Source organism: Cadophora gregata (assembly GCF_030347475.1).
Source record: "Cadophora gregata isolate MNR1 chromosome Unknown scaffold_6, whole genome shotgun sequence".
Taxonomy (NCBI): Eukaryota; Fungi; Ascomycota; class Leotiomycetes; order Helotiales; family Ploettnerulaceae; genus Cadophora; species Cadophora gregata.
The window spans coordinates 2619716-2643285 of NW_026695929.1; the positions used below are offsets into that span (position 1 = coordinate 2619716).

General features: G+C 48.5%; 11 protein-coding genes across 11 annotated transcripts; 5 read left to right on the forward strand and 6 right to left on the reverse strand.

Moving 5' to 3' along the window:
- Positions 1-2048: 2048 nt before the first annotated feature.
- ONS95_012684 (uncharacterized protein) lies at positions 2049-4544 on the reverse strand. Its single transcript, XM_058506327.1, has 2 exons — positions 3543-4544; positions 2049-3477 (listed from the first exon to the last, which is right to left on the reverse strand). Exons 1-2 carry the CDS (start codon positions 4369-4371, stop codon positions 2201-2203), a joined length of 2106 nt encoding a protein of 701 aa, XP_058358854.1. The 5' UTR covers positions 4372-4544; the 3' UTR covers positions 2049-2200.
- Positions 4545-4723: 179 nt separating this feature from the next.
- On the reverse strand, positions 4724-7175 carry ONS95_012685 (uncharacterized protein). Its single transcript, XM_058506328.1, has 7 exons — positions 6436-7175; positions 6296-6380; positions 5634-6248; positions 5324-5583; positions 5160-5275; positions 5050-5110; positions 4724-4998 (listed from the first exon to the last, which is right to left on the reverse strand). The coding sequence occupies exons 1-7, from the start codon at positions 6668-6670 to the stop codon at positions 4823-4825; spliced, it is 1548 nt and encodes a 515-aa protein (XP_058358855.1). The 5' UTR covers positions 6671-7175; the 3' UTR covers positions 4724-4822.
- Positions 7176-7420: 245 nt separating this feature from the next.
- Positions 7421-10138, forward strand: ONS95_012686 (uncharacterized protein; the record flags this gene model as incomplete). Its single annotated transcript, XM_058506329.1, has 5 exons — positions 7421-7553; positions 7613-7690; positions 7753-8965; positions 9033-9352; positions 9405-10138. The coding sequence occupies 5 exons, from the start codon at positions 7421-7423 to the stop codon at positions 10136-10138; spliced, it is 2478 nt and encodes an 825-aa protein (XP_058358856.1).
- A 78-nt stretch (positions 10139-10216) lies between these two features.
- On the reverse strand, positions 10217-11812 carry ONS95_012687 (uncharacterized protein; the record flags this gene model as incomplete). The annotated part of the gene is made up of 4 exons (XM_058506330.1): positions 10217-10751; positions 10806-11010; positions 11070-11547; positions 11603-11812. 4 exons carry the CDS (start codon positions 11810-11812, stop codon positions 10217-10219), a joined length of 1428 nt encoding a protein of 475 aa, XP_058358857.1.
- A 585-nt stretch (positions 11813-12397) lies between these two features.
- ONS95_012688 (uncharacterized protein) lies at positions 12398-13788 on the forward strand (the record flags this gene model as incomplete). The annotated part of the gene is made up of 2 exons (XM_058506331.1): positions 12398-12991; positions 13063-13788. The coding sequence occupies 2 exons, from the start codon at positions 12398-12400 to the stop codon at positions 13786-13788; spliced, it is 1320 nt and encodes a 439-aa protein (XP_058358858.1).
- A 164-nt stretch (positions 13789-13952) lies between these two features.
- Positions 13953-16354, reverse strand: ONS95_012689 (uncharacterized protein; the record flags this gene model as incomplete). Its single annotated transcript, XM_058506332.1, has 3 exons — positions 13953-15741; positions 15790-15913; positions 15967-16354. The coding sequence occupies 3 exons, from the start codon at positions 16352-16354 to the stop codon at positions 13953-13955; spliced, it is 2301 nt and encodes a 766-aa protein (XP_058358859.1).
- A 1558-nt stretch (positions 16355-17912) lies between these two features.
- On the forward strand, positions 17913-18752 carry ONS95_012690 (uncharacterized protein; the record flags this gene model as incomplete). The annotated part of the gene is made up of 2 exons (XM_058506333.1): positions 17913-18068; positions 18141-18752. 2 exons carry the CDS (start codon positions 17913-17915, stop codon positions 18750-18752), a joined length of 768 nt encoding a protein of 255 aa, XP_058358860.1.
- A 311-nt stretch (positions 18753-19063) lies between these two features.
- On the forward strand, positions 19064-19887 carry ONS95_012691 (uncharacterized protein; the record flags this gene model as incomplete). The annotated part of the gene is made up of 3 exons (XM_058506334.1): positions 19064-19347; positions 19399-19514; positions 19565-19887. 3 exons carry the CDS (start codon positions 19064-19066, stop codon positions 19885-19887), a joined length of 723 nt encoding a protein of 240 aa, XP_058358861.1.
- Positions 19888-19949: 62 nt separating this feature from the next.
- Positions 19950-20969, reverse strand: ONS95_012692 (uncharacterized protein; the record flags this gene model as incomplete). The annotated part of the gene is made up of 1 exon (XM_058506335.1): positions 19950-20969. Exon 1 carries the CDS (start codon positions 20904-20906, stop codon positions 19950-19952), a length of 957 nt encoding a protein of 318 aa, XP_058358862.1. The 5' UTR covers positions 20907-20969.
- ONS95_012693 (uncharacterized protein) lies at positions 20970-22196 on the reverse strand (the record flags this gene model as incomplete). The annotated part of the gene is made up of 1 exon (XM_058506336.1): positions 20970-22196. One exon carries the CDS (start codon positions 22194-22196, stop codon positions 21435-21437), a length of 762 nt encoding a protein of 253 aa, XP_058358863.1. The 3' UTR covers positions 20970-21434.
- Positions 22197-22902: 706 nt separating this feature from the next.
- On the forward strand, positions 22903-23372 carry ONS95_012694 (uncharacterized protein; the record flags this gene model as incomplete). The annotated part of the gene is made up of 2 exons (XM_058506337.1): positions 22903-22999; positions 23089-23372. 2 exons carry the CDS (start codon positions 22903-22905, stop codon positions 23370-23372), a joined length of 381 nt encoding a protein of 126 aa, XP_058358864.1.
- Between the last annotated feature and the right edge of the window lie 198 nt (positions 23373-23570).

A 23570-nucleotide genomic window follows, 5' to 3' on the forward strand; every position in this document is an offset into this window, starting at 1 on the left:
CGGATAACTTTGTAGTCAGCGTGACATATTCAACTCGGAAACAGTGGAGGAAAACGTCTACCGTAAAATCCGACGTGCACAAACTCTGACTTCCAGGGGACTTTTTTATCAAAGAACATAAGACATCTTGATACTCACTACACGAAAAGGGGCGGATATGGCAACTGAGGTGAAGATATCTCAATGCCTCGGAGGGGGACCGCTGGGTGCCCTCTAGGAGGATCAAGGTGTACCGGAAGTCCCCACTCATTTGTTACTAATAATGGACAGCGCCTAAGATCGGATGCCTCTTGTGCAGCATCCCGTGTATTTATCACGTCTCCATCTCTAGGAGAATTCGTGTAGGAAGGTGGAAGGTGGCCTGTAAATCGATATTCTGCAGGATTATCAACACTAAGATGGTGAGAGTGTTAGTAGGTATTGTCTAACGCGACAAGAAATTCCATGTAACAACGAAAATAGAGTGGTCTCCAGCTCAGTTGTGTGGAGCATTGTTACTTACAAAGGAACTACGGATCGATATTCTCCATCCTCTTCCAGATAGAGATAAACCTGTCGATGTTTGGGGCTACCTCTTGGGACAATGGTCTTATGCGCTGGTCTCCTGCCTCTCGGAACATGGGCTATAATGACCATCAACTCGATTTGAAATGCATCAGCGACTATCTGCCACAGCTATGGGGTGACTGGTTCAACTTCATATGGTCCTTGGAGGTCACTTATGACTTGCTGCAAAAGGTTTCCATATGGAAATCGAGTATTAAAAGCAAAGTTTAAAAGCGACCAGTAGTATTCAAACCGTGGCTCGGCCGGACTTGCTATCACAGAATTCAAATATACGCCTACTCTGTATTTTAACTCGGGCCACACCGCTTCGCTGGGATACATTGACATGGACAGGGCGAACCAAAATGAGGATTCTATGCGCCGGAAAAGTAATGTCCTGGATCTTGGCTGTTTGATGAAAGATGTTCCTGGTGAGAAATGTACGCCCTTAAAAAATGGACACAATGGATGATTCATCGGAAACCCAGGATTAGGGGTTCTGCCAGGATATCCCATGTGATCTGGATATCGACGCTCCCATTCTCCGTTAGTAGACGGGAATGCCCCGACTTGAAAAACATATGGCGTTACCAGCGGTGGAACGGCGTCTATAGTGTTATCATAAGCAATTTTCAAAGCGGGTGTGGCTATCCTCGCCCATGCTACATTCACAGCTGGATAGTGTCAATAATCAGCATTACAATTAGAGTATAGCTACTGACCAGTCAGAGACGTAGCTCTATTGGCACAGGTACAAGCTGGAAGTGACAGTTCTGCTACCAGTAGTGCATGATTAGTAGCATGTTCCGCATGGGTTTTATACATCGGAAGGTCCAAGACGTCGTATGCCGTGAAGAGGGGCAGTGTCTGCACAAACTGGATTCTAGCTATCAACAAGCTTCCAGTTCCGTGGTTTCTGCTCTGTTCGCCGCATGAAACTGCAGCTGCCATTTGGAGAAGGTGGATAATCTCCAATTCTGGCGTCGCTAGGAAGACTGGTGAGAGAGGCTAGTGATTTTGCTCAGAAATAATATAAACAACAGTTTAAGCTTCGCCAGGGAGAGGAAACATGGTTGGAAAATTCTGCAAGTATTGGCCTAGAGAATTTTTGAAGGGACAATGACGCTGTGTGGACGAGCGGTCTTTGTTGTCAACAATCCGGATTCGGACATTAAGACAGCTATCAGGACGTCCTATCCCCTCCTTGTTGTGATTCGACATAATGGTTCGCACAATCATCATTCTGAACGTTCTTTGTTCAACTTTGACGATCAGGTTCGCAGCATAGATGATAGACTTGTGTGCGCGACGCCCTTACTAGCTTGGTAAGAAACTTACTCGTACAAGAAAAGAAATTCTTTAAGAAAAGAAGGGAGAGAACGTTGCATCTTGATTGATCGAGACGTTAATTGGGTGTTAGTAGTCCATGAAAAGGCAGCTGCTGCTCCAAGTGGGTATCACGTTTGATGGATATAAGCTCACCTCGCTGCGAGATATTTTGGGAAGAAATCGCAATATGCAACCATCTTGCGGATTGTACCGTAAGCATAGTGATCTTACTATGAAAATGTTATAAACAAAAGGTTCTTAAGTCCCTCTCATGCCATATTATCTAACGGCGAGAATGACATGATGATCTAAGCTCTACTCCGTCTCATAGCAAAATCAAATCCCCGTCTTTCCCAGCGTCTTCTCGATTCCCAACCTTCGGCGCATCCTCCCATCTCCTGTGGATCTCACCAGCATCCAGCTTCCCTGCGCCCACAGCAAAAACTGCCGTAACAAGCTTAATCAAGAACTCAGTACCCGCTTCCTCTGGCATGATCGAGGCTTTAAGTGTAGGAATCAATGTCCGCGACACCATTAGATTTGTGTTTGCATCCGGCTTCAGCACCTCGCCGTTGATTTCGAGTTTACCGGCAGTTGACGAGTATGCGAGATTTCGAATTCCACTTGCTCCGGCGGACGATACGACCAGTGCTGAAGATACAGAGTCGTTAATACCTTCTGACGAGATTTCGTTGGGTGGAATGTTGTCTGTTTGCCAATTAAGCGGTAGCAGCGCAAGTCCATCTTTTCTCTTCCTTCCATAAATCGCAAACCCTCCTTCAACAGTCAATACTCCAACCTCCGAGCTTTTCTTAACCACAATCTCATGCACACGAATGTGCCAGTCCGGCCACCTCCTTGTCGGAGGAATCAAAGTCGTCTTAACCTGTAACCCCGATGCACGGCTTGATTTCCACCGACTGAGTAAGACAGGGATTTTCTCATTCTGACCCTTGCTTAGGCCTAGAAAGTCTACAGACTCAATCCTCGTCTGCTCACTCTTCCACCTTACCCTCCACGATTCTCCACCATCTTCACTCAGCGCAAGCGTACTGTCCAGCGAAATCTGCTGGATCAACGGACCAGTTGGAACGCTGAAACCGAAAGAGGAGGAGTATGCGAATTTAGCGTATTTCGCTTCTGTTGCTTTGAGTGGCCAGGCACAGTACTGACCCGACGAGAGCAGAAAGTGATGATTCCCCGAATCAACAAGAATCTGCTGTGGCTGTTCCAAAAGCGCAACTTCAATTCCACCCTTCGCAGTTGAACTTGGCAGTGGCTCTTCCTTTATCTTCCAGAACTCATGAGAAGCAGGTAAAGCCAGCATGCAAAATGTTTTCATGCACCAGTAGGGACTTTGAGGGGAATTGTAATCTTCACTCATGTACATGTTGGGATAGCAGAATCCGATGTTGAGAGTTCCATCTGCGTAGAAGATGTCGGGCTTGGAGGCCCAGTAGCGAAGATGACGGAGGAGAAGACCTTTGACGACGCCGGGTGTTAGGGGCGCGGGTAGGGAAACTTCGGCCATGGTGACGGCGGCCCAGAATCCGCCCATGGCGAAGCGGTAGGTGAGACTTCTGCCGAAAGGTATTGAAGCTCCTGTGAAAATGTATGTGAGCAATGTTCAGCGCGAGATCAACAGGGACAAACGAGTTAGTACTCACCCTCAGCATCAAAATACCTCCAAAATGCCACCGCGAAATCCCTCGCCCTCTTCTCAAAAATCTCTACTCTCTCAGGATCCAGATCTCTCGCATATTTCACATAACACAACTGACTAAACTGAATCGCAAAACTCCCACTATAATAATCCATCTGCCTCCCACCCTCCTCCTTCCCCTCCCCCACCCAAACCCCATCACTAGCCCACCCCTCCCCAACATAAAACCCATCCAAAACCTTCAAATCCGCATCCATACTCCCCTTCACCTCCTCATACGGCACCCCACAACTCTTCACCAGCGCCAAATTCGCCATCACACGAAACCACAGCCAGTTCGTTTGCGGGAATCTCTTACCATTAACAGACTGCAAATACCGCGTGATATCCGCCCGACGCTTAACATCAAACGGATCCTTTGACCCTTCAGGCCCCAGAAATGCAACTGGAGCAGCGAGCAGTGCGTAAGCGAGAATCTCAACCTCCACCATCCGCTGGTCCATGTCCTGGACATCGCCCCAATACTCCTCATTCCCATCCGACGGATCACATCCCACTGCAAATCCTTTGATCCATCCTTCTAATCTTGGATCAATCTTCTCGCCTGGAGACTGGTAAGCGAGTAAGGCGCCGATGGCCCAGAGAGGGCGGGCGAAGCCTTCGAGTTGGGCGGCGGTTTCGTCGAAATGGGTGGCTGTGCTGATGGGGAGGCGGATGCGTGCCCCGTTTGGGGATTGGTGTTTTGTTAGGGGGTTGAGGAGGGAGTAGACTGCTGTGGTGAGGTCGCTGTGGGTGAGGAGGGGGTTGTCTGAGAAGCCGGGGAGGGGAGGCATGGTGGCACGTGATTTTAGCTATTGATATTAGGGAGTGGTGTAGGATGTTTGTAAGGCTTGGCTATATGTACTTTAAAGCATCTGGACCCTGGAGGGGTTACATAATGAATATCTTTGAATAAGCCAGAGGGAAACTCAAGGTTGTCTCCATCTTCAATGGTGGTCTTGGTCCGGGGCCGTTGCAACCCCACCACTGGAAACCCCACTAACCCATGGCGGGGATATCGGGGAAAGTCTCGGGTCAACTCCATCCGCCTAAAACCAACAATCACAATAATATCCAGAGGAGCAACGTTAGTGGAGTATATCACAAGACAAATATTGGGCTTTCGAGATATTTGAGATTTAGAGACTGTGGAACTACTGCTGATGACAGACAGTGAACAATAAATGGGCCTATATTCCATGAATTATACGTGAACTTCATTATTCGGTATGAAATCCTGTCTATTCAAGACTTCTCGATATGGGTAGAGTCATCACCAAGCTTCTCCTCATCTACAACCATAACCGCAGCACCATTTTTCTTCTCATCACGTCTCTGGAGATACTGTCCCAGAATAAACAGAATGTACACCATAGACACGAAGACTACTTCCACCGCGTAACCCTTCTTCCATCTTGGTGCTAAGAACTTCGTCAGTAAAGAGCGGCAATCGGAGGATTTGAGGAACACACCTTCGAGAACAGGGAAAACTGCAATGGGATAGAAAGAATAGATTCCCCATCCAAATGTCAACTATTTGAGTGTTAGAAACAGTGCAGAAAGAGGAGCTCAGATAACTCACCATTGCTCCCGTTGTGAATGCTCGCGCTTCAGCGTCATCTTTCATGATGATGTTGACCCATGGGATCAGGATAGGCGTTACGGCAGCGGTAAATCCCAGTAGGAAATACGCGAAAACTTGACTAGTCAGCTTCCGGAGATCTTGAACACTGCATCAGAACTTACAGTGAATACCAATTGGTACATTCCAGACAAGTAGAACCACGATCGAAAAGAGTGTACATCCTTGGACGACAGTCATGACGGTCCAAAGTGGGTAGACCATGCACAGGGAAGTCGCCAGAATTGTCACTACGACAGAGACAGCGGAAACTGCCGTTGGGATAGTGTTGATCTGCGGAATCGTCCAGGGATGACCGCCATGTGCAGCTTCGTACTTTAGCCACAGCGCCATCTGTCCAGTTGGGTACGATGATGACAGGAAGCTAAGAGTAAGTTAGCGAAAGCTCGGTTCAATCCTAGAGACGCAACTTACAAGGTATAGCAGAGAACAGCAAGGTAGAAATGCCAGGTCGAAAAAACCCTCTTGACAAGCTTCCAACTTAAATTCTTACTCTCCTGCACACCCGCATCGCGCATTCGGCGTCTGGCTAGAAGATGTTGCTCCTCAGTTAACCACCATGGTTTGCGACTTGCAGGAAGTCCAGGGAACATGAAGTAACCAGCGATGGAGAGCGGCAGACTGATGCACCCATCAATAATAAACAACCATCTCCAACCTGCCATACCCCCGACTCCATCTAAGTTGTTGTAGGCAGCAGCTTGCAGATAGCCACCAAACATAACAGCAAGGTTGTTGGAGATATACCAGACGCCTGCGCGCTTGAAGAGCTCCTCAGGTCGGTACCACGAAGACATGATGTAGAGGGATCCAGATGCAACTGGTGTTTCGAGAACACCGAGAAGAAATCTTGTCCCGTAAATTGTTTGCGCGCTGTCGAGTCTGGCCTGGGCGAAGGTTAAGACAGACCACAAAACTTCCATGGTGGGGATGTAGAATGGTGCAAGCTTTGGCCGGGAGAGAATCATCATCGAGGGAACTTGACAGATCAAATATCCAACATTGTAGAAAGTGCCGAAGAGGGAGTATCTAGAGCACTCAGCATTAGACATATAATTTGATGCGTGTAGACTTACTGGTTGCCATTCAACTTCAAGTCCTCTTTCATACCAGACACATAGGCATTGTTGATGTTGGACGAGTCAAGCCACTTCAAGAAAACTACGCGAGATTAGTATAACGTTGAGCACACAAATACATGGAGCGGGAGACATACAGGCAATAGAGCAAAAAGTGAGCAGAAACGCATCTAACTTTCTCAACATCTTCTTCTCTTCCTTGCTGTAATGACTTGGATACCAATCAAAAAGATACAACCATGCCGTCTTGTAAGAACGGACAGGGGCTTCATTGGCCGAAGACCCTGGAACCGGATCATTGAGATTCTCCGTGCTACTTGTGACGGTCGTCGTAGTCGTCGTCTGTGGAGGCGCTGCCATTGTCGTTGCCATTCTGTTTGTATCACCTTGAAACGATGAAAAAGGAACATGAATGGTTTGGCAAACGATGGTCCTTGGATATCAGATCATGGGCAACGATGAAGTATCTATACTTGCTCATTTGATAGCCTGTGTCGACGCCGTATGCTCTCCAAGACCTGCACGGTGCTTGCACCTGGACTTGGCGCATCACAAGTGGAGGAGGAGTGGGTACCATCTGGGGTATTTGTGGAGGTGGAGGGCCAGGGAAATCAATTCAACCGAGCTTGGGGAGCACTACTAGCCGTTAGAAATTTGGGGGTGTCGCTGTCGGGTTCCGGTAAAAGTCATGGCCGATACATATTCCGAGGTCTATTGAGGGCTAGCTCATAGCCAGGAATAGAGCCCATCCCATCTCCGCAAGCAGACTTGTAGTAAGGAGTATCTTCTCCGTATGCAGACATGGGACTTCCCCGTCTTTACCAACAATGCTACAGTTTGACATTGGGACAAGAAAATTGGATGATCTTGGCAATGTGGCGAGGAATGAAGTTGTCAAACGGCCTCGACGGCTAAAAGGCAATGCTCGGTAGCATATTTATGCCTTGCATTTCAGGCTTAAACATGAATCCTCGCTTATCCCTTTTCCCCTCACTCAATTCGCCAGACGTCAATGTTCTTTCAGGACAAGCATCACAAATGCATCAACTTTCACAAAAAAACGGATTGAGAAATCTTAGTGCATAGGTGTGTGTGGAACATGAGTACAGCTCACTCTCCAGAATGGGTGATCGGGTCCAAACGAGTTCCTTGGCAGGCGCCGAAGAGGATACCAATCCAGCATGTCAGTCGTGTCGTAGACGGAAGTTGAAATGTCCAAGGGAGAGTCCAAGCTGCTCCCAATGCATCAGACTAGGTAGGCTCGATCCAATTGAAATATCTCAGTAGTTATATCGTGCTTATACGTATCTGTAGAAGTCGAGTGCGTTTACTTGTCAACCAAGAAGCCGGGGATGAAAAGTGGGGCGATTGAAGCTCTGAATAGGAGGCTGCGTAAGTAAACACGGAACACTCCATACCACACTTCATATTGTTCAAATAGCTTACTGTAACAGAAATCTTGGAAGATATCGTCCTTCACGATGATGGAAATCAAAATCAGACATATTCAGGTGCCGGACTTGAGTCCCGGCAAGACTCTCGGAATTCGCTCCTGCAAGTCTCCCAGGTATTGATCAAGGAACTTCAAAGGATATCTTCTTCTTCTTCGAAAGATGAGCATACCAACCCATCAGGCGAGGATGACACCCAAAGGAAACGGAGACGTATCAATTCAGACAATGGCTTCAACGGCACGAACAACTTGGACTTCAACGATGGAACCGACCTTCTCAGTTCTCTTCCAAGCTCGACGATCTTGGACCTCATAGTGAACAAGTATTTCCGGATACTTCAACACTGGATACCATTTCTACACCAGAAGCGCTTCCAAAGTCAGCTGAATAATCCACTGAAAAGAGAACAAAAAGCTGTTGTCCTGCATGCTATCACATGTGCTACGCTGAGATTTATGAAGGGCGACAGTCTTGGCATGAATGATCAGGAGGTTTTGAATCAAGTCCGCCAATCGAGGCAAGTTGTCATATTGACGGCTTTGAGTCGGCCGTCCATGGAGAATCTGCAAGCTCTCATCATCATAGCATTCGACCACATCGGCCGCGGAGATGTGGATAAGGCTTGGTCTCTCATTGGATCTCTCACGAGAACAGTGGAGTATCTACGCCTGACTGTGGAACCAGAAGCACTTCAACGTCGACCATTACGTCGACCTCTCACACTTCTTGAGCCAACGAGTGACTGGACAGAAATTGAAGAAAGGCGACGCCTGTTCTGGAACATCTTTCTTCTCGATCGCTACTGCTCCATTACGACGGGATGGAACACCAGTCTGACATCAGATGATGTCCATCGGAAATTGCCCTGCGATGGCGGGCTTTGGCATCGAGAAGAGCCATCCGACACTCCCTACTTTGGAATCTGGAACAAATCGGCCGCTAAGATTGGGAACTCAATTGCATTCATTCCAGCTCATTACCCAACTCCGGATCATGAGATAGAACCCGATAACGTGCGCAGCCCAGGAGTCGCTTCAAATTCCGCTGTTGTTGATACGTCAAAATTGGGTGCATTTGCGTATTGTATTGAGGCGACTGAATCACTCAGTCAGGTGACCACCTTCTTCTTACAACAGAGGATTGATTTCCAGAACAAGCGCGAAGTTGGAAGTTGGCTCACCAGATTCAAAGAGCTTGACCTCAGATTGGTGCAGTAAGTGACCATGGACAATAATCACCCTGCCCCACGGTACCTTTCTCGCTAATGTCTTTTGCAATAGCTGGAAAATGTTTCTTCCCCAACAATGGAAAGACTCCAATGTCTCTCGGGACGTCTCATTCGTTGAGATGGATCCTAATCTCACACTTGCACACATTACACACAACACATCCATGATCCTGCTCCATCAACATATTGCTTATCCTCCACCTCATTGGAACGATTTGGTCAAGTTGCCAAGCTCATGTAGTGCCGAGACGTGTCAACTAGCAGCAATTGAGACTTCTGCTATCTGTCAAAAATATCTCAAATATACCGAGAACGGGATTGTGAACAGCCAGTTTGCGCTGTGTACATTCATCGCCGGACGAATACTCCTTGGTGAGGCTCATCTGCTGAAAGATCCATGTGCACACTAACTTGCTCGTCCTAGTAAACTGGAAGTTCTACAACTCAGAATTATCTCCTGAATTCTTCAGCTTAGTTGATTGTCTCTACGAAATGTCACGACGGTGGCAAGGGTATGAACAGCCTGACTCATCAGATCCGTCGAATGAGAAGGGGTCAAACATCGCTGCACAATACGCAACGCAGCTTGAAAGCTTCCATGCCTCATTTTTGAACAACCCACATTTCTGTATGAACGTCCTGGGATATTCTCAAGACTCAGCTGGCAGAATCGTGGACAGCTTACTACCATCTACTTTCTCCGCACACGTCACATCACCAAATACCTTCCCGTCGCCTTCTCAGCTGCAACGAACAGCAAGTTTCTACAACCCCAGCCCAAGATCACAAACAACAGGATCTGCAGTCCAGCCAAACATTTCACAACATCCGCCAGGAGTAGCTGATCCTAGATATCCGGCCGAGAAATCATCTCCTCAGAACACTGTCAGAACTCCACGTGGAAGCATCCCGAACCTGGGAAGTCGCGAATGGCAGAATTTCCATAATCCGCAGCACATGGGCATGGCCAGCAATATCCACATGCCTCAGAATAATATGCAGCCGAATATAGACTACGATTCTGTCTCTGTCGATGACGAATTGACAGCAATGTCGAATGCTCTGCTCGGTCAACAGTTCTTGGAAATGGACAGAGTAATCACTTATGACGGGACGAACTTTGCCATCGATTTGGATGGCTGGTCGGGCATGAACTGAGCGCAATCACAAGCAGCATGATTTTGACTGAAGGCGAGTTTTGTACAACAGAAATTCAAGCATTCTATTGTTCTATAATTACACCAACCCCATCCGAATCAACTTGTTCCCGAACTCCAAAAAGTAATAGTCAGCATACACCAAACCATGATCCCAATACGGCCTCAATGAATCCGCATTTCGACACGCCGTTGCATTCCTCAGAATCGCATCGAATGATCCTTGCGGCACTGATAGACCACTCTTCCCCTCGGAAACCGGTGCAAACGAAGCTTTGTCCTCAGACAGCGAAAGGTCGATCGTCTCGCTCGCGATCCTCACCGATGCAGCCAAGTACCTTGCGCCCTCTCCCTGTCCTCGAAGAGCCCGGTGCAGAAGCAGCAAGCCATTTGCCGCAATCATACCAGCTGATGTATCTCTTAACGGGAGCTCGCCGGCGTTAAGAGGGACAGGAGCGTCGAAGTCCCACAGTGGTACATATGGGTGATCGTAGGTCGAAGAGTCCAGTTGTGCGAGGAAGTAGTTCGCCAGTTCGATTGCGGCGTGCAGGAAGATTGGGTCTCGAGTCCACATGTACGTCTGGCTGTATCCGAGGATACCCCATGTTTGGCCTCTGTTCAAATATCGTCAGAACACATATTATACTTCATGGGTGAGGATATCTTACCTGCTCCATGTCGACAAGTCTCTGTATCCTTGATTCGTCAACTTATTCTTCACAGCACCAGTCTGAGCATCGAAATTAACAAGGTGGTACGTCGAGAAATTCTCTCGGACCACAGTCTTCAGCACTGTATGCGCGTGCGTCGTCGCGATATCAATCAGCTTCTTGTTCGAAGTGTGGTGCCCAGCATAATACAACAAATCGAGATCTACCTCATCATCAGCTTTCCGCATCTCACCACAAAAGCAAATGGATCCAAATACTCACTGCACATGCTATCAATGATGACCAAGAAATCCACATCCTTATCAACATAATTATACCTCTTGTTAATCGCCTCATCCCAACTCCGAATCGCCTTAACCTTCTCATCATACCTCGACGCTAAACTCTCCGCAGCAGTGAGAACTGCCTGCAAACTCCTTTTGTTACCGGTCAATTCCCAGTCCATTTGCAAGGCCGGCTGGATGATGAATCCCATATCGTGAGTATCCGTTCGACTCGCCATGGCGTACAGCGGCTCCGCCCAAGTCCGTCCCAGTTGCAGGACCTGGCTTTGAAATTCTGACCGATGCGTGTCTGGGATGTGGAGATGCTGGGGATATTTCATGGAGCGTTCCAAGAGAGCGTACAAGCTACCGGGAAAGAATCCACAGGTCCAGAATTCGGCATCGCGAGTTGCGTACTTTCCAGCTTTTTCGCCAGTTTGAGGTACTGTTTCTGGATATTGATCCAAAATACCGTTCTTTAGCCAGTTTGTCAGTCTTTTATTCTCACCATTATTGAGGAGAATTAATTACCTGGTCCTTCAACAACTGTTCTGCCACTCTCCAAATCTTCGCAGCCGCATTCTCCGCAAACAACTCTTTCAACTCCAGGTCCAACCGTGGAGGGATAAACTCTTTCAAGGTCTTCTCCCTTGCACCATTCGACGAGATTGTCGTCCGACTAGACGCCTCATCGTACTCTTCATCAGAAGGCGAGTGTGGAGGGTCTCTGCTTGGTGACATTTTGGCGTTGACTTCGGGTCCTCAGAAAATCGCTGTACTTCCATGTACTCGGAATTCCACAAGACAAGAAAATGCCCAGCATATCTACCCGTACCAACCGGCGGAGTCTTCCGCCTTTTCGACATATTGTCCGATGCTTTACAAACGATCATCAGCCTCCATGCAGTATCAAGCATGCAGCCATATATTTCCCCCGAGACTTCTCCCGGGTCCCGATGTGGTGATCGCGGGGTACAATGTGGGGTGAACTCCCCACGATCAAGTGACTCCCCGCTGGCCGTATTGCGGGCTTGGAATAACGCAAAATGTCATTGTTTACCCCGCGAATAGTGGCGCACCAATCGGATGATCTGGGGAAAGCTAGAACTATTTGGTACCTGACGATCGAAGTTTATCCTTCACATGCGAGTCAAGCTGTCAATCCCAAGTCGGGTTATGAGTGACATCTCGAGTTCAGATGTTCAGATGTGGAGATAGGATCAGATGAAAAGTTATTCCGTGGAAGAAGTATATATCCCGTCTGGTGATTCCAACCATGCTTTTTTTCTCCCCCACGAATAAGTCCCCGATTGGAACTCAGACAGGATGTTGTTCTCTTTACCAATCTTTCTGCTTACGGGCTTCTCGACAGCTGCAACTCTTACACACAATGCACTTCCCTGGAAACTCCCGTTCCACGTCGATGGCCCCCATATATACTCCGCCAACAATCGTGAAGTCCAATTTGTTGGCACCAATTGGGCAGCTCACCAAGAAGCCATGATCCCAGAAGGTCTACAGTACTCTTCCATCAAAGATATCGTCTCCAAGATCCGTGGCTTCAATCTCAATGTCGTACGTCTGACTTTCGCTATCGAGATGGTAGACGATATTCTCGATAATGGAGGAGATGTTACATTAGAAGATACCCTGACCAAAGCTCTTGGTCCCACGAATGGGAGTATCATACTCAAGAAAGTCTTGAAGAACAATCCGCAGTTCAGTAAGAGAACTACAAGATTGCAAGTTTTTGATGCGGCGGCGAATGAACTTGCTAGACAGGGTGTCTACGTGCATCTTGACAATCACATGTCCAAAGCTCTCTGGTGCTGTGGAGGTGGTGATGGAAACACCTGGTTTGGAGACACCGATTTCAACGTTGCGAAGTGGATTCGCGGATGGAAATTCATTGCCAAACATGTAAGACCTAATCAAACCCCAATCTCCAAAGGCAAATAACCACAACATAAATCAACTAACCCTCATCTCAGGCCTCCAAAAACTGGCCCTCCTTCTCCTCCGTTGGCCTCCGCAACGAACTCCGCAAACCCGACGCCGGCTCCCCCGCCGAGCCCTACGACTGGTACACCTGGCACACGCACATGACCGCCGCCGCCACCGCGGTACACGCCTCCGCCCCCCACGCCCTCATCACCTTCTCCGGCCTCAACTACGACATAACCCTCACCCCCGTCATCCAAGGCCAGCTCCTAAACGGCACAGCTGGGACCTCCACGGCGGGAAAATCCGCGCTCTTCAACCCCTCCGCCTACCCCTACGCAAACAAAATCGTCTTCGAGCTGCACAAATACGATTTCGAGAACACGCAGGCATCGTGCTCTGATTTCGGCGCCTCGCTGTACAACAATGGGTATAAAACCCTGAATACATCTGACCCGAGCGCGAAGCTGCATTACCCGATGTTGTTGTCTGAGTGGGGGTTTATCCAAAATGGGACGTATTGGAACCAGACGACGTATAATAAGTGTCTGATTGAGTTTATGGGGAAGTGGAGGCCGAGTGGGTGGATGCAGTGGGAGTTGGCGGGGAGCTTTTATAGGAAGACGAGTTATGCGACGGGGGTGCAGGTCCAGGATTTGGATGAGGCGTGGGGATTGTTGGATCATGAGTGGAAGCGGACGAGGAGTCCTGTGACGGTGGATAATAGTTTGGAGAAAATGATTGGGGCGACCTTGAAGGGTGGGAAGGGGTATTGAGTGTGAATGTGGATGTGGAGATAAATATGGTGGGATCGAGAATGGTCGTATCCCTTAGGAGTGGGTTCGTTCTATGTACATATTTACAATTTCCAATTCAAAGTGTATAGTCACGATACACCATAAGTACCCAAAATACTTTAAATCCATCATATATTCATAAATCATCCCCTCCCAGCATCTACAAACCTCCAGCCCACCCCCGTCTCCCTCAACAGCACCTCCCTCCCCCTCGCCACTCCATCCATCTCCTCAACCGTTATCAACGACCCTCTCCCCCACTCCCTTCCCACATCCTCCAACCCATGAAACAAATACGCCAACGGACTACTCTTCCACACATTCGCCTCCGCCCTCCCCACCGTCTTCCAGATCGTAGCCAGCAGCAACACCCCCGTCCCCAGCACCAACGCAGCAGGCAGCGCCAACCACCCCCACACAACCCTCACGCAGGTCTGCACGCCATTCACCTCGCCAATAACTACGCTCGCGTTGCGGTCTGATGTCCGCATATGGTTCGTCATCGCTGCAGCGAGTTTATCGAATAGGGCTTGTGTGGAAGCGTGTGTAGCGAGGCCGTCGCTGTACATTGGATTGAGAAATTCTGTTGTGTATTGCGTTGCCATTGTAGCCCAGTCTTTGCCGGGGTTCTCACGCCCGTCTGTGCCGCCGCGTTTCATGAATGTGCCGGTTACGTTGCCGTTGAGTAGTTTCTGAAGGAAGGAGGAGAGATTGATGGAGGCGAGGAAATGCGAGTCGATAACACAGGCGTCGAAGACGGCTTTTTTTGGGGGATCGTTTGCCACGTGAGCGGACATGTAATCGTAATTCAAGGGGCCCTTTCCTTTCGCCAACTCTGCATTAATGCTGTCTGGACTCAACAAGACGTTGTTCCAGAGCGCGGCAGTCATGTTGAATCCGAGATACTCGTAGACGTTTTCATATTCCGTGTTGTTGTACCAGCATGGCGAGAGCATGTAACTCGGATACGTCTCGTTGGACGGTAACTTATTGCTACGCCAAGGAGTGAATGGTGTTGCGATCTCGGTGGCGTTGCTCTCGCTGATGAGCGTTTCGTTGAATGTGCCTTCGTGGACTACTCCCTCGTATGTACGGCCGCAGAAGGAGAGGCCGCATGCTGAGGCGGTGAGAGAGTCGAAGTCTTCTAATGTAACGCATTTGTCATCGTCCATGGGTGAGGTTTGGCAGGTTGTTACTTTCTCCTTCGCACCTGGGAGGTGGGCGGGAACAACGCAGTCTGTTTCGGGTTTTCGTTCGCCGCCAGTCATCCAGTCGGACGTGCAGCTTGGATTTCGAGTGTATGAGAGGGATGTGAAACCGGCGAGGAAGAAGCCTTTATCTTGATATTGTGTAGACGATGGGAACTGAGTAAAGTTCGGAAGATGGGATGTATGGCCTAGGATCATGGCTGGAGGCATCTGTATGCTTATATTGAATGGTGGTTGCAGCATCGATATCTCATCCCATACATTCAGTCCATTTTCGTCGTCGGACCCTGGGAGTGTCGAGTTCAGAATGATGCGAGGAGCAGGGAAGGTTTCGTATTCTGAAGTGTTGAAGTTCCATACGTCTTTCTCGTAGACAACGTCTAGGAACTCGTTCTTGACATCGTAGGCGAAGTTGGTACAGGAGTTACATATTCCAAATGTTGTGTACTTGATCGGAAAGGTACAGTTTCCGGTAGGACGTTTTGAAGCTACAAAAGTTCCATTGAATGCGGGATTTAGGAGTCCGTCGTAAATGGCACCGACCATTGCCACTTCGAGGGGTGAAAGCAGGTCTTGTTGAGGGTTGTAGGATTGTGCGATCGGGATCGAAGCGAGGGAGCTCGTTTCAATGTATTTGCAGGAGTAGAATCGAATGGCTTGCTGGACGAATGGATCGACCGCTATTGTGACGATGGTGACAAGGCAACCAAGTACTGCTAAATGGCTGTTTTGTCAGTAAGATCCTTAAATTCCTGATCCTCAAGAAACATACTGGAACTTCAGCGTGAAAAGCAGTTGAGCAGATCCCCATGGTCCACGACTCGCATTCTCAAATGTAGTGAGATCTGTGAGCGATCTCGGATCTTTGAACCAAATCCACTTCAACTGGCTGATACCTGTACAGCATCAGCTCTGACCTCCAAACTCCAGAATCAGCACCACTACTCACACTCCGCAACAGCCATCATCATCAACGCCTTCAAAAGCGTCGAAAAGACGGAAACAAGCGTATTCAGGGTAATCTCATACGGCCACTTCGGACTTGGCTTCCCATTATAATGATTTAACACAATCACAATAGCCACCAATGCCATGATCGTCCCGACCAGACTGAGGAGTTCCCATTTCCATTTCCAAACGAAGTCGAATCCGCTCGGTCGGGTTTCAGGGACGTTATGGTATGGTTCATTCTTGGCGAAAACTGGAGAAGCGGCTCCTCCGTGAAGCATGGGATTGATTTCATGTTCCTGTGATGAGGCGTCGACTTCGGTTGTCGTTGACGTTAGAGGTCCTTCTCTGAAGGAGGCGGGTGGTTTTGATGCGCCTCGAAAATCCATTTTCGAATACCGAAATCTACTTATCCTCCAATCAAGGGAAATAAAATCGAAATACCAACAGAGGAAAAGTCGCAGAGTATCAAGGGAAAAGAAAATATAAACGAATAATTGAATAAAATAGCAATCAAAAGATCATCCTGACCTAGTGTTGAGGCTGACTTGCTGTGCCTCCCCCTCCTGCAACTACAGGGTTTGATATGTTCGTGATAGGACAGATCTGGGATCTGGTCCCCTCCCTGTCGCACAAGATTCAGGCTTGGCAAGCTTATCCGACCCTGAAAAGACTGGAGTCACTGGACAGTGGACACTCGGGAACGAAAGCGATTTGTGTGGATGATTGCGTATCTTTTGCCCAATCAAATGAACAGCTTCGTAAGAAATAAAGCTTAATGAAGTCGATGCCTTTCTAATTTCAGGTTCGGCCCGCTTCAGGTGTTTCCACCAGCCATGTCATGCCAGGCTGAGAGTGGCTGAACATAAATGATTATCGAGTATGAAGAGGATCGTTTCTTCAATTCTCTCGCTCTCGTACTGAAGTAGAAAAAGTCCGTGGGGCTCAATTTTATATAGGTCGGTATCTGCGACCTCCATGGCGCGCGAGACTCAGCGAAATGCATTCCCCGTGCTCGCAGCAGGCTCAGTCTTGACGACGCGAGCCCTTAGACGTGTACTGTACAGTAATTTGGATTCGATTCGAGCAGTAACTTATGCCACATTATGAGTTTGCGCTTTCGCTTGTAGATGCTTCGGAGACCGCGCCATTTCTCCAAGGACTCATGACGCACTTTGTATGGTCTATATTTCGAGCGTTCGTCATGGACACCTCCCTGGTGCTTTTATTGAAGACTGGCTCTTGTGGAAGGAGAGGGTCGAGCATATGAAGACTGATGGATAATAGATCTGGTTGAGGGTTGAAAAATACAGATGAGAACAAGGGAAGGAGAAGGTGGTTGACAGAACTTGATTGAACACGCCAAATGCGGGAAATCACATGAGATCGTGTTCACTTCGGCATCCTCAACACCCCTCCTTTCTTGAGTCTTCGAACCTGAAGCCATCTGTTGTGCAACATCTCTGAAGGTTTCTGCTGAAGTGTTTTCCTCAATCTCTTGATAATCGCTGAATGCGCTCAGGTGCCCTCGCAAGCCATCCGTAAGATTAATCTGAGCCGAGTGTAGTTGAAGCCTGATGGGTGCGCAAATCCTCCCTGAAACTGCAAAAATATATGCAGCATATGTTTAGAGACACGACTTAAGGATTAAACCATAAATGAAGGAGACTGAATCCTGTGGATAGTGGCGAGATATAAAACGCGCCTTGGTTCACGGACGGGCGCTTGATGGGCGCTGGTCGTGCCCGGCCAAATGATGACTACCTAAGCGCTCGGAAATCCGACAGCTCCTCATGGAGAGAAACTGCACACCAGTCGACTCCGAGGCCTTGTACTTCACCGCTAATTAGGTTCTCTGCTAAGCTACAATCTTGTAGACCTGCATCATTCAATCTGGCGAAACCTTGCCCCAGAAACAATTTTGATCTCACAATTCTTTAGCTCGCAATGGAGGATTCTCGACCTGACGCAGCAGCCGGCTCTGGTGGTCACGGAACATTGGAGATACTGGGCGTCATCGACTTATTTAAAGACAACGGTATAGACTGCTGTGTCGTCGGAACATCAGCCTTGAAGTATTTTGGTGCATGGAGGATAAGACATGTGAGTTCCTTGCTTTCTGCTTTGTACTCTTCCTCAATACTAAGCTCGGGATAATCATTCTAATTTCTTCAGGACTGGGAACTCTGTGTACCAACTGAACTGCTAGAGAAAGCATCGAGTCTGCTGAGAAGCGCCCCTCACGACAAAATCTTTGAGCCCGCCAAGCATGAACGACCTCAGATTCAGTCACTGATTCACACTTTTCCTCGGTTCAAGTTCAAGGGAGTTCGTCTATTCTTTGATCTTGTTTCTGCGCACGATGCTCACATCATCTGCCACCCATCGAACTTTGAATGGAGCCTTATGGGACTGCCCTATCCCAGACTCGAGTTGTATGCTCAGAGTCTTCTGGACACACTCAGCTGGGCCAATATCTCTGACTTGATCGACGCAATGGATCTGACTGAAGAATGGGGAGCGTCTCACATGGAGCTCGATAAGAGCAATGATGTCGCTTGGGCATTGAATAAGAATGAGAAGATCCGAGCATCTGTACCTCTGACGCTGGGATCATGCTTTCTAGAAGTGGACGAAGGACCCATGAACCTCAAGGAAGTCTGGAATAATGAAGTCCGTACGAAAGGAAAACGTCTTGGGGAGGAAACTCTGAAAGAGGTTTATCTTACCCGATTCCGCCCCAAAGGATCTGGAGATCCTCGGTTGGTGAAGAATACGTACTGCTGATTGGCCTCTGGAATGGTATAACCAGCAGGCACCAACACCAACAAACTGGGCGCTTCCAGGTCGGCGCCTACAGCACGACTCGGTGTAGTCGGCTTCACATCAGACCCATGAGATGCTTTCCAGATAACCTCCTGAAGGAATCGGCGACTCAATGAAGAGCCGTGTTTGCATAAGCCTCGATCATTACCAACATCCCGTCAAGAGCAAGCTGAATACTTCACGAGAACACATACCAGTTCCCCATCTCCAAATCCATCTACATATCTAAAATAACTACTCTACCCGACTCCCTAATCGAAACTCCGACAAAGATGGCATCGAGCTCGCGCGCACCTCCACCCAGCCAGCCTGAAGGAACATACAACGTCTACCAAAGCCACCCTTTAGCCGCAGCAGCTTATGAGGCTTCTGAACTCCACCTTCACGCAGCAGCACTCTACGTTACTACTCTGCTTGATACTCACGGTATCCCCAACGCTTTGATGGGAGGCTTCTCCATGTACTTGCGCGGAAGTACTCGAGTAACTCACGATATCGATGTTGCTGTAGGATGTGACATGCAAACTCTTTTGCAAGCTTTGAGCACAGACAAACGGTATGTCCTACGAGGTGGAACAATGTTCTGCGGAACTGATGAACTTTGAAGTGTCGTGCGTCCACTTGGACCGGTCTCGGGTGTGATGAGGGTTTTTGTCGGGGTTGGAGGGGAACATGAGCCCTCTATATCCTCGCTTCATGTCAGCGTTGACCTCATCCTGCAAGGTAAGCAGCCACATTTCTACCCTCCTCTGTTCCGTTCTGATCCATCACAGGCTCACTCGGTGCACCACTTGACCCCAGTGCCTCGTCCGACCTCATTTCTCACGTATCACCAATCACCAACACTGCAACTCAGTATCGTATCATCAATGTTCCCGCCATAATGAGCGCCAAACTCAACGCTTTCTTCGGCCGGGCATCTCAGAACGATTACCAAGATATCATATTCCTGCTCACGAAATATCCACAAGAGATATACGACTGTAGAGCACAGTTGAATCAGGAGCATAGACAAGCTTTCGTAGAGCAGTATCTTGCGAGAGGAGCAGGACAAGGGAAGTTGAAAGCTGCAAAACATATACTGGGTATCGTATAGCTGGTCATAGCCAAAAGCTGCAATATATACCATAATTTCGTGACATGTAACAACCTTCCAACTCACAATTTACTCGGCACCCACCTCGGTTTCCTCTTCTCTACAAAGCTCTTCACCCCTTCCCTCATATTCTCCCCACCATCAATCCTACTATACCAATTCTCGGCTATCAACCTCGTCCCATCCTCCGCACCAACTCCCTCCCACCCCATCTTCACCCCCTCCCTACTAACAATCACACTATCCGGACTATTCGCACAAATCAACTCCGCCATCTTGATCGCCTCATCCACCACACCCCCCTCCACAACCTTATTAACCAGCCCCCACTCCCTCGCCTCACTCGCAGGCAGCGACCTCCCCGTCAACACCATCTCCATCGCCCTCTGCCTCCCCACCGTCCTCACCACCCTCGTCAACGCCCCCGCCAGCGCTACAACCCCAATCTTCACCTCCGGCAGCCCAAACACCGCCCCCGCATCCGCAACCACTATATCAGCATTAACTATCATCTCGCACCCCCCGCCAAAACATATCCCGTTCACCGCACAGATCACCGGTTTCTTCCCGCTGCGTCGGCTCAGCCCGCCGAATCCTGATGACGGCGATTGCGAGGCGCGGCTGGGAGGTTTCTCTTTTTGTCCCCTCTGCTTCTCGTGCGAGGCGTTCCATTCTTTGAGATCGGCGCCTGCACAGAAGGCTCGCCCGGTGCCGGTCATGACGCTGCAGAGGAGTGAGGGCTCGGCGTCGAACCAGGCGAAGAGGTTGTGTAGGTATTGGTGCATGGGCGCGTTGATGCAATTGAGGTCTTTAGGGCGATTTAGCGTTACGAGAAGGATGGAGGGTTTGGGGAAGGATATTAGAATATGTTCGTTTGGAGGTGGGGGAGGGGTGGTAAAGTTCGAGGTAGACATCTTGCTTGAGCTGTTGGATGTTCGCGAGGAGGATTGGAAGACGAGGACGGGGCAGGCGGTGCGGGAGAGTTTGTAGTTTTTGAATACTGGAGAGGATAGGGACATGAGGGTGGTATTATACAAATTCCATTGAGTGCGGAGGGTTGAGTAATCGTGAAGGAGTGAGATGGTGAGAGTGAGGTTGTCAAAATCGCGGGGAAATACCGAGGTCGAGCTTCAGCCGACGTCAGCCCAGGCCGAAAGTCTGGGGTAAAAAAGGGGTTTCGGTTCGCATTGTTTTGTTTTCTTCCAACAGCTGGCCGCATTTCCTGGAGAATATTTCCGGCACACAAGTTCAATCCTTTCAACTTCGCAGCGAGATCAATGTCTATCGTACCAATCCTTCTCGTCCGATTGGCTACACCAGAAATCAGATGTTGTGGAACCCCGGTAAATGACCACTGACCAGATGCTTTGACTGATCCAACAAAATGGCTTGACAAAACCAGACATTTGGTACTTCAATATCTTTGTGTTGAGTATCACAAAGATGAGGTAGGATTCAATCTACACCGTAGACAAGAAAATGGCTGTTTCAAAACTGGCTTGTGGCATGTTCACCAAGTTGTACAGAACGATAATCTCAATATATTCTCATCGCACAATGGCGATCGTATTGAGCGGACAGTATTCTAAGAGTTCTTTTACGTCGTTCAAGCTAATAGGATCATTTCCATTTCTGTCGGAGTCTGTAGCAACAAGCCTTTTCAGAGTTGTTCCTGTTCGACATATCGTGGCAATGGGGATGACTTCATGGAACTTGGAGAAATTGAATTCGAGCATTTCGAGACTTTTCATCTGCTTGAATATATCAAGAAGGTACCCGCTGACCTGACTTCGTTCTTCTTCAGTGCTGGGGTATATGTGGCCTATGTTCCAGCCTATCATGTTGGTAATCCGCTCAGGGGAGAATGGGCATCTTACTTCCATTAGATGGTCGAATGTGATCGTTGTTGGTTCTGGGGCGATATCTCCTGTACTACTTTGGCTGGGAGGGTATATTGGTGGAGGTTCGATGACTTCGCCATCTGGTATAGACTGCTGGGACTGGAGGGGCTGAAGGGGCTGAAGGGGATGAAGAGGCTGAGTAGCTGTGGAAGTAGAAGTGTGAGCAGTACTCGTATCAGCATCTCCTTGGGAAATAATATCCACAACCGGTGCCGTCGAGGACTCCTCCTTATTCTGGGCCGTTTCTACGGTTGAATTTAATTCTGCACCATACCGTGGTTCGCTGGCAATATGCACCGTGCGCTGAGTCTCTGTTTGGGGGGTTTCGATGGTTTGGCCTTCTGTCTGTGTCCTATCTGGTGTGTTATTTAATTGTGAGACAGGAGTCGTGTCAGTTTGCTCGGACATGATGAGGTTATTGTTTTGATAGTGTCTCTGGTAGAATGTGGTTGTACAAGGTTACTTTCGTAAGGAATCTTAGGTGGAAGTACAGATTCAATATTCTTGCTTGTAGGTTTGCTTATGATATAGAAGAGGAAGAAAATTCCATATCAACATCTCTCAGAGGTTTTATAGACATGCAAGGAAGGTATGTGAATACTTGAAGCAGGCTTTAAAGAGGGCAGTATTACTAACTGCTGTATTCTGAAATAGAAACGAATAAGAAACCCCAATTCCATTTCTGGCAGCACTTATTCACATGATAGGTAATCTCCTTGATTCATACATGAATTCAGTATATTTTCACCTCTATAGGTAATAAATACAATTTCCAAGCACGTTGTTCAATCTCTCTCGGAACATCGAAAAAGCACGTATTCGTCAGTTGCATAAAAAGTAAACGATTGCTTACTTGGAACCTTTCCACACTATTACACGCCGTTGAACTTTCTCCTTTATACTGCCTAGTTAATTCTTCATCCGAATTTATGCCAGCCTTCACTCCCAGCTTAAGAAGCCAACTCATCTTTTAGGTAGGAATCACTCCGGCGAGAGAGTCACGTTGCCTCATTCCATTGGTCAACAGAATTTTAAGCGAAGAATATGACCTTCACCACCAATTCTCATCAACTCATCTTGCTAGGCATCAAAACAACACAGCAACCACAGCACAATGGCCGACTCACAATCAAACCCACCAGCTTCAAACGGCGAATCCAGCTCTAGCGGCGACTCCTTTCAAGCAAACAATACCACATCTTCCCAAGCCGGTGCGTCTAACATCCACCCTTATCACCTGACCTCCTCCTCACTCTTCCCACTCATCGCCACCCTCACAATCACTTACTAACATCCCCAGAATCCTCCACCAGCTCCTCCTCATCCATCCCTCAAACCTGTACCTCCTGCCTTAAGCCCTCCCCCTCCCCAGAAACCAAACCCCTCAAACCCTGCCTCAAATGTCAAAGCGTGCAATACTGCAGCAAAGAATGCCAGAAAGCCGATTTCAAGAACCACAAGAAGGATTGTGCGAAGAAAGCACAGATATACGCCCAGACGGCGGATATCAAGTTGGCTGCTCCGAATAGGGCGCCTAAAGATGGGTTTAGGGGCGGTTTGCAGAAGTGGCAGTTTGACACGTGAGTTGGAGGATGGATGCAGGTGTGTGATGATGGTTGGAGAGAGGGTCTCAGAGGGTTGTTTGGTGGATGGCGCTGGCTGGAGTGTAGTGGGGGTGTGTGAGGAGAGCTAGTATGCGTGAGAAGAAGGGACTTTGTGATTTGGAGTTCAGGGTGGGATGGGATGGGATGTCTGATGTCGCCTGGGAAGGAAGGAAATTTT

Coding starts and splice junctions, on each gene's coding strand:
- ONS95_012684 (XM_058506327.1), bottom strand. CDS start 4,371: ATGCCTCCCCTCCCCGGCTTCTCAGACAACCCCCTCCTCACCCACAGC. Junction 3,478..3,542: donor GAGGTATTTTGATGCTGAGG/GTGAGTACTAAC, acceptor ACATTTTCACAG/GAGCTTCAATACCTTTCGGC.
- ONS95_012685 (XM_058506328.1), bottom strand. CDS start 6,670: ATGGCAACGACAATGGCAGCGCCTCCACAGACGACGACTACGACGACC. Junction 6,249..6,295: donor TTGAAGTTGAATGGCAACCA/GTAAGTCTACAC, acceptor TGAGTGCTCTAG/ATACTCCCTCTTCGGCACTT. Junction 5,584..5,633: donor GCTGTTCTCTGCTATACCTT/GTAAGTTGCGTC, acceptor ACTTACTCTTAG/CTTCCTGTCATCATCGTACC.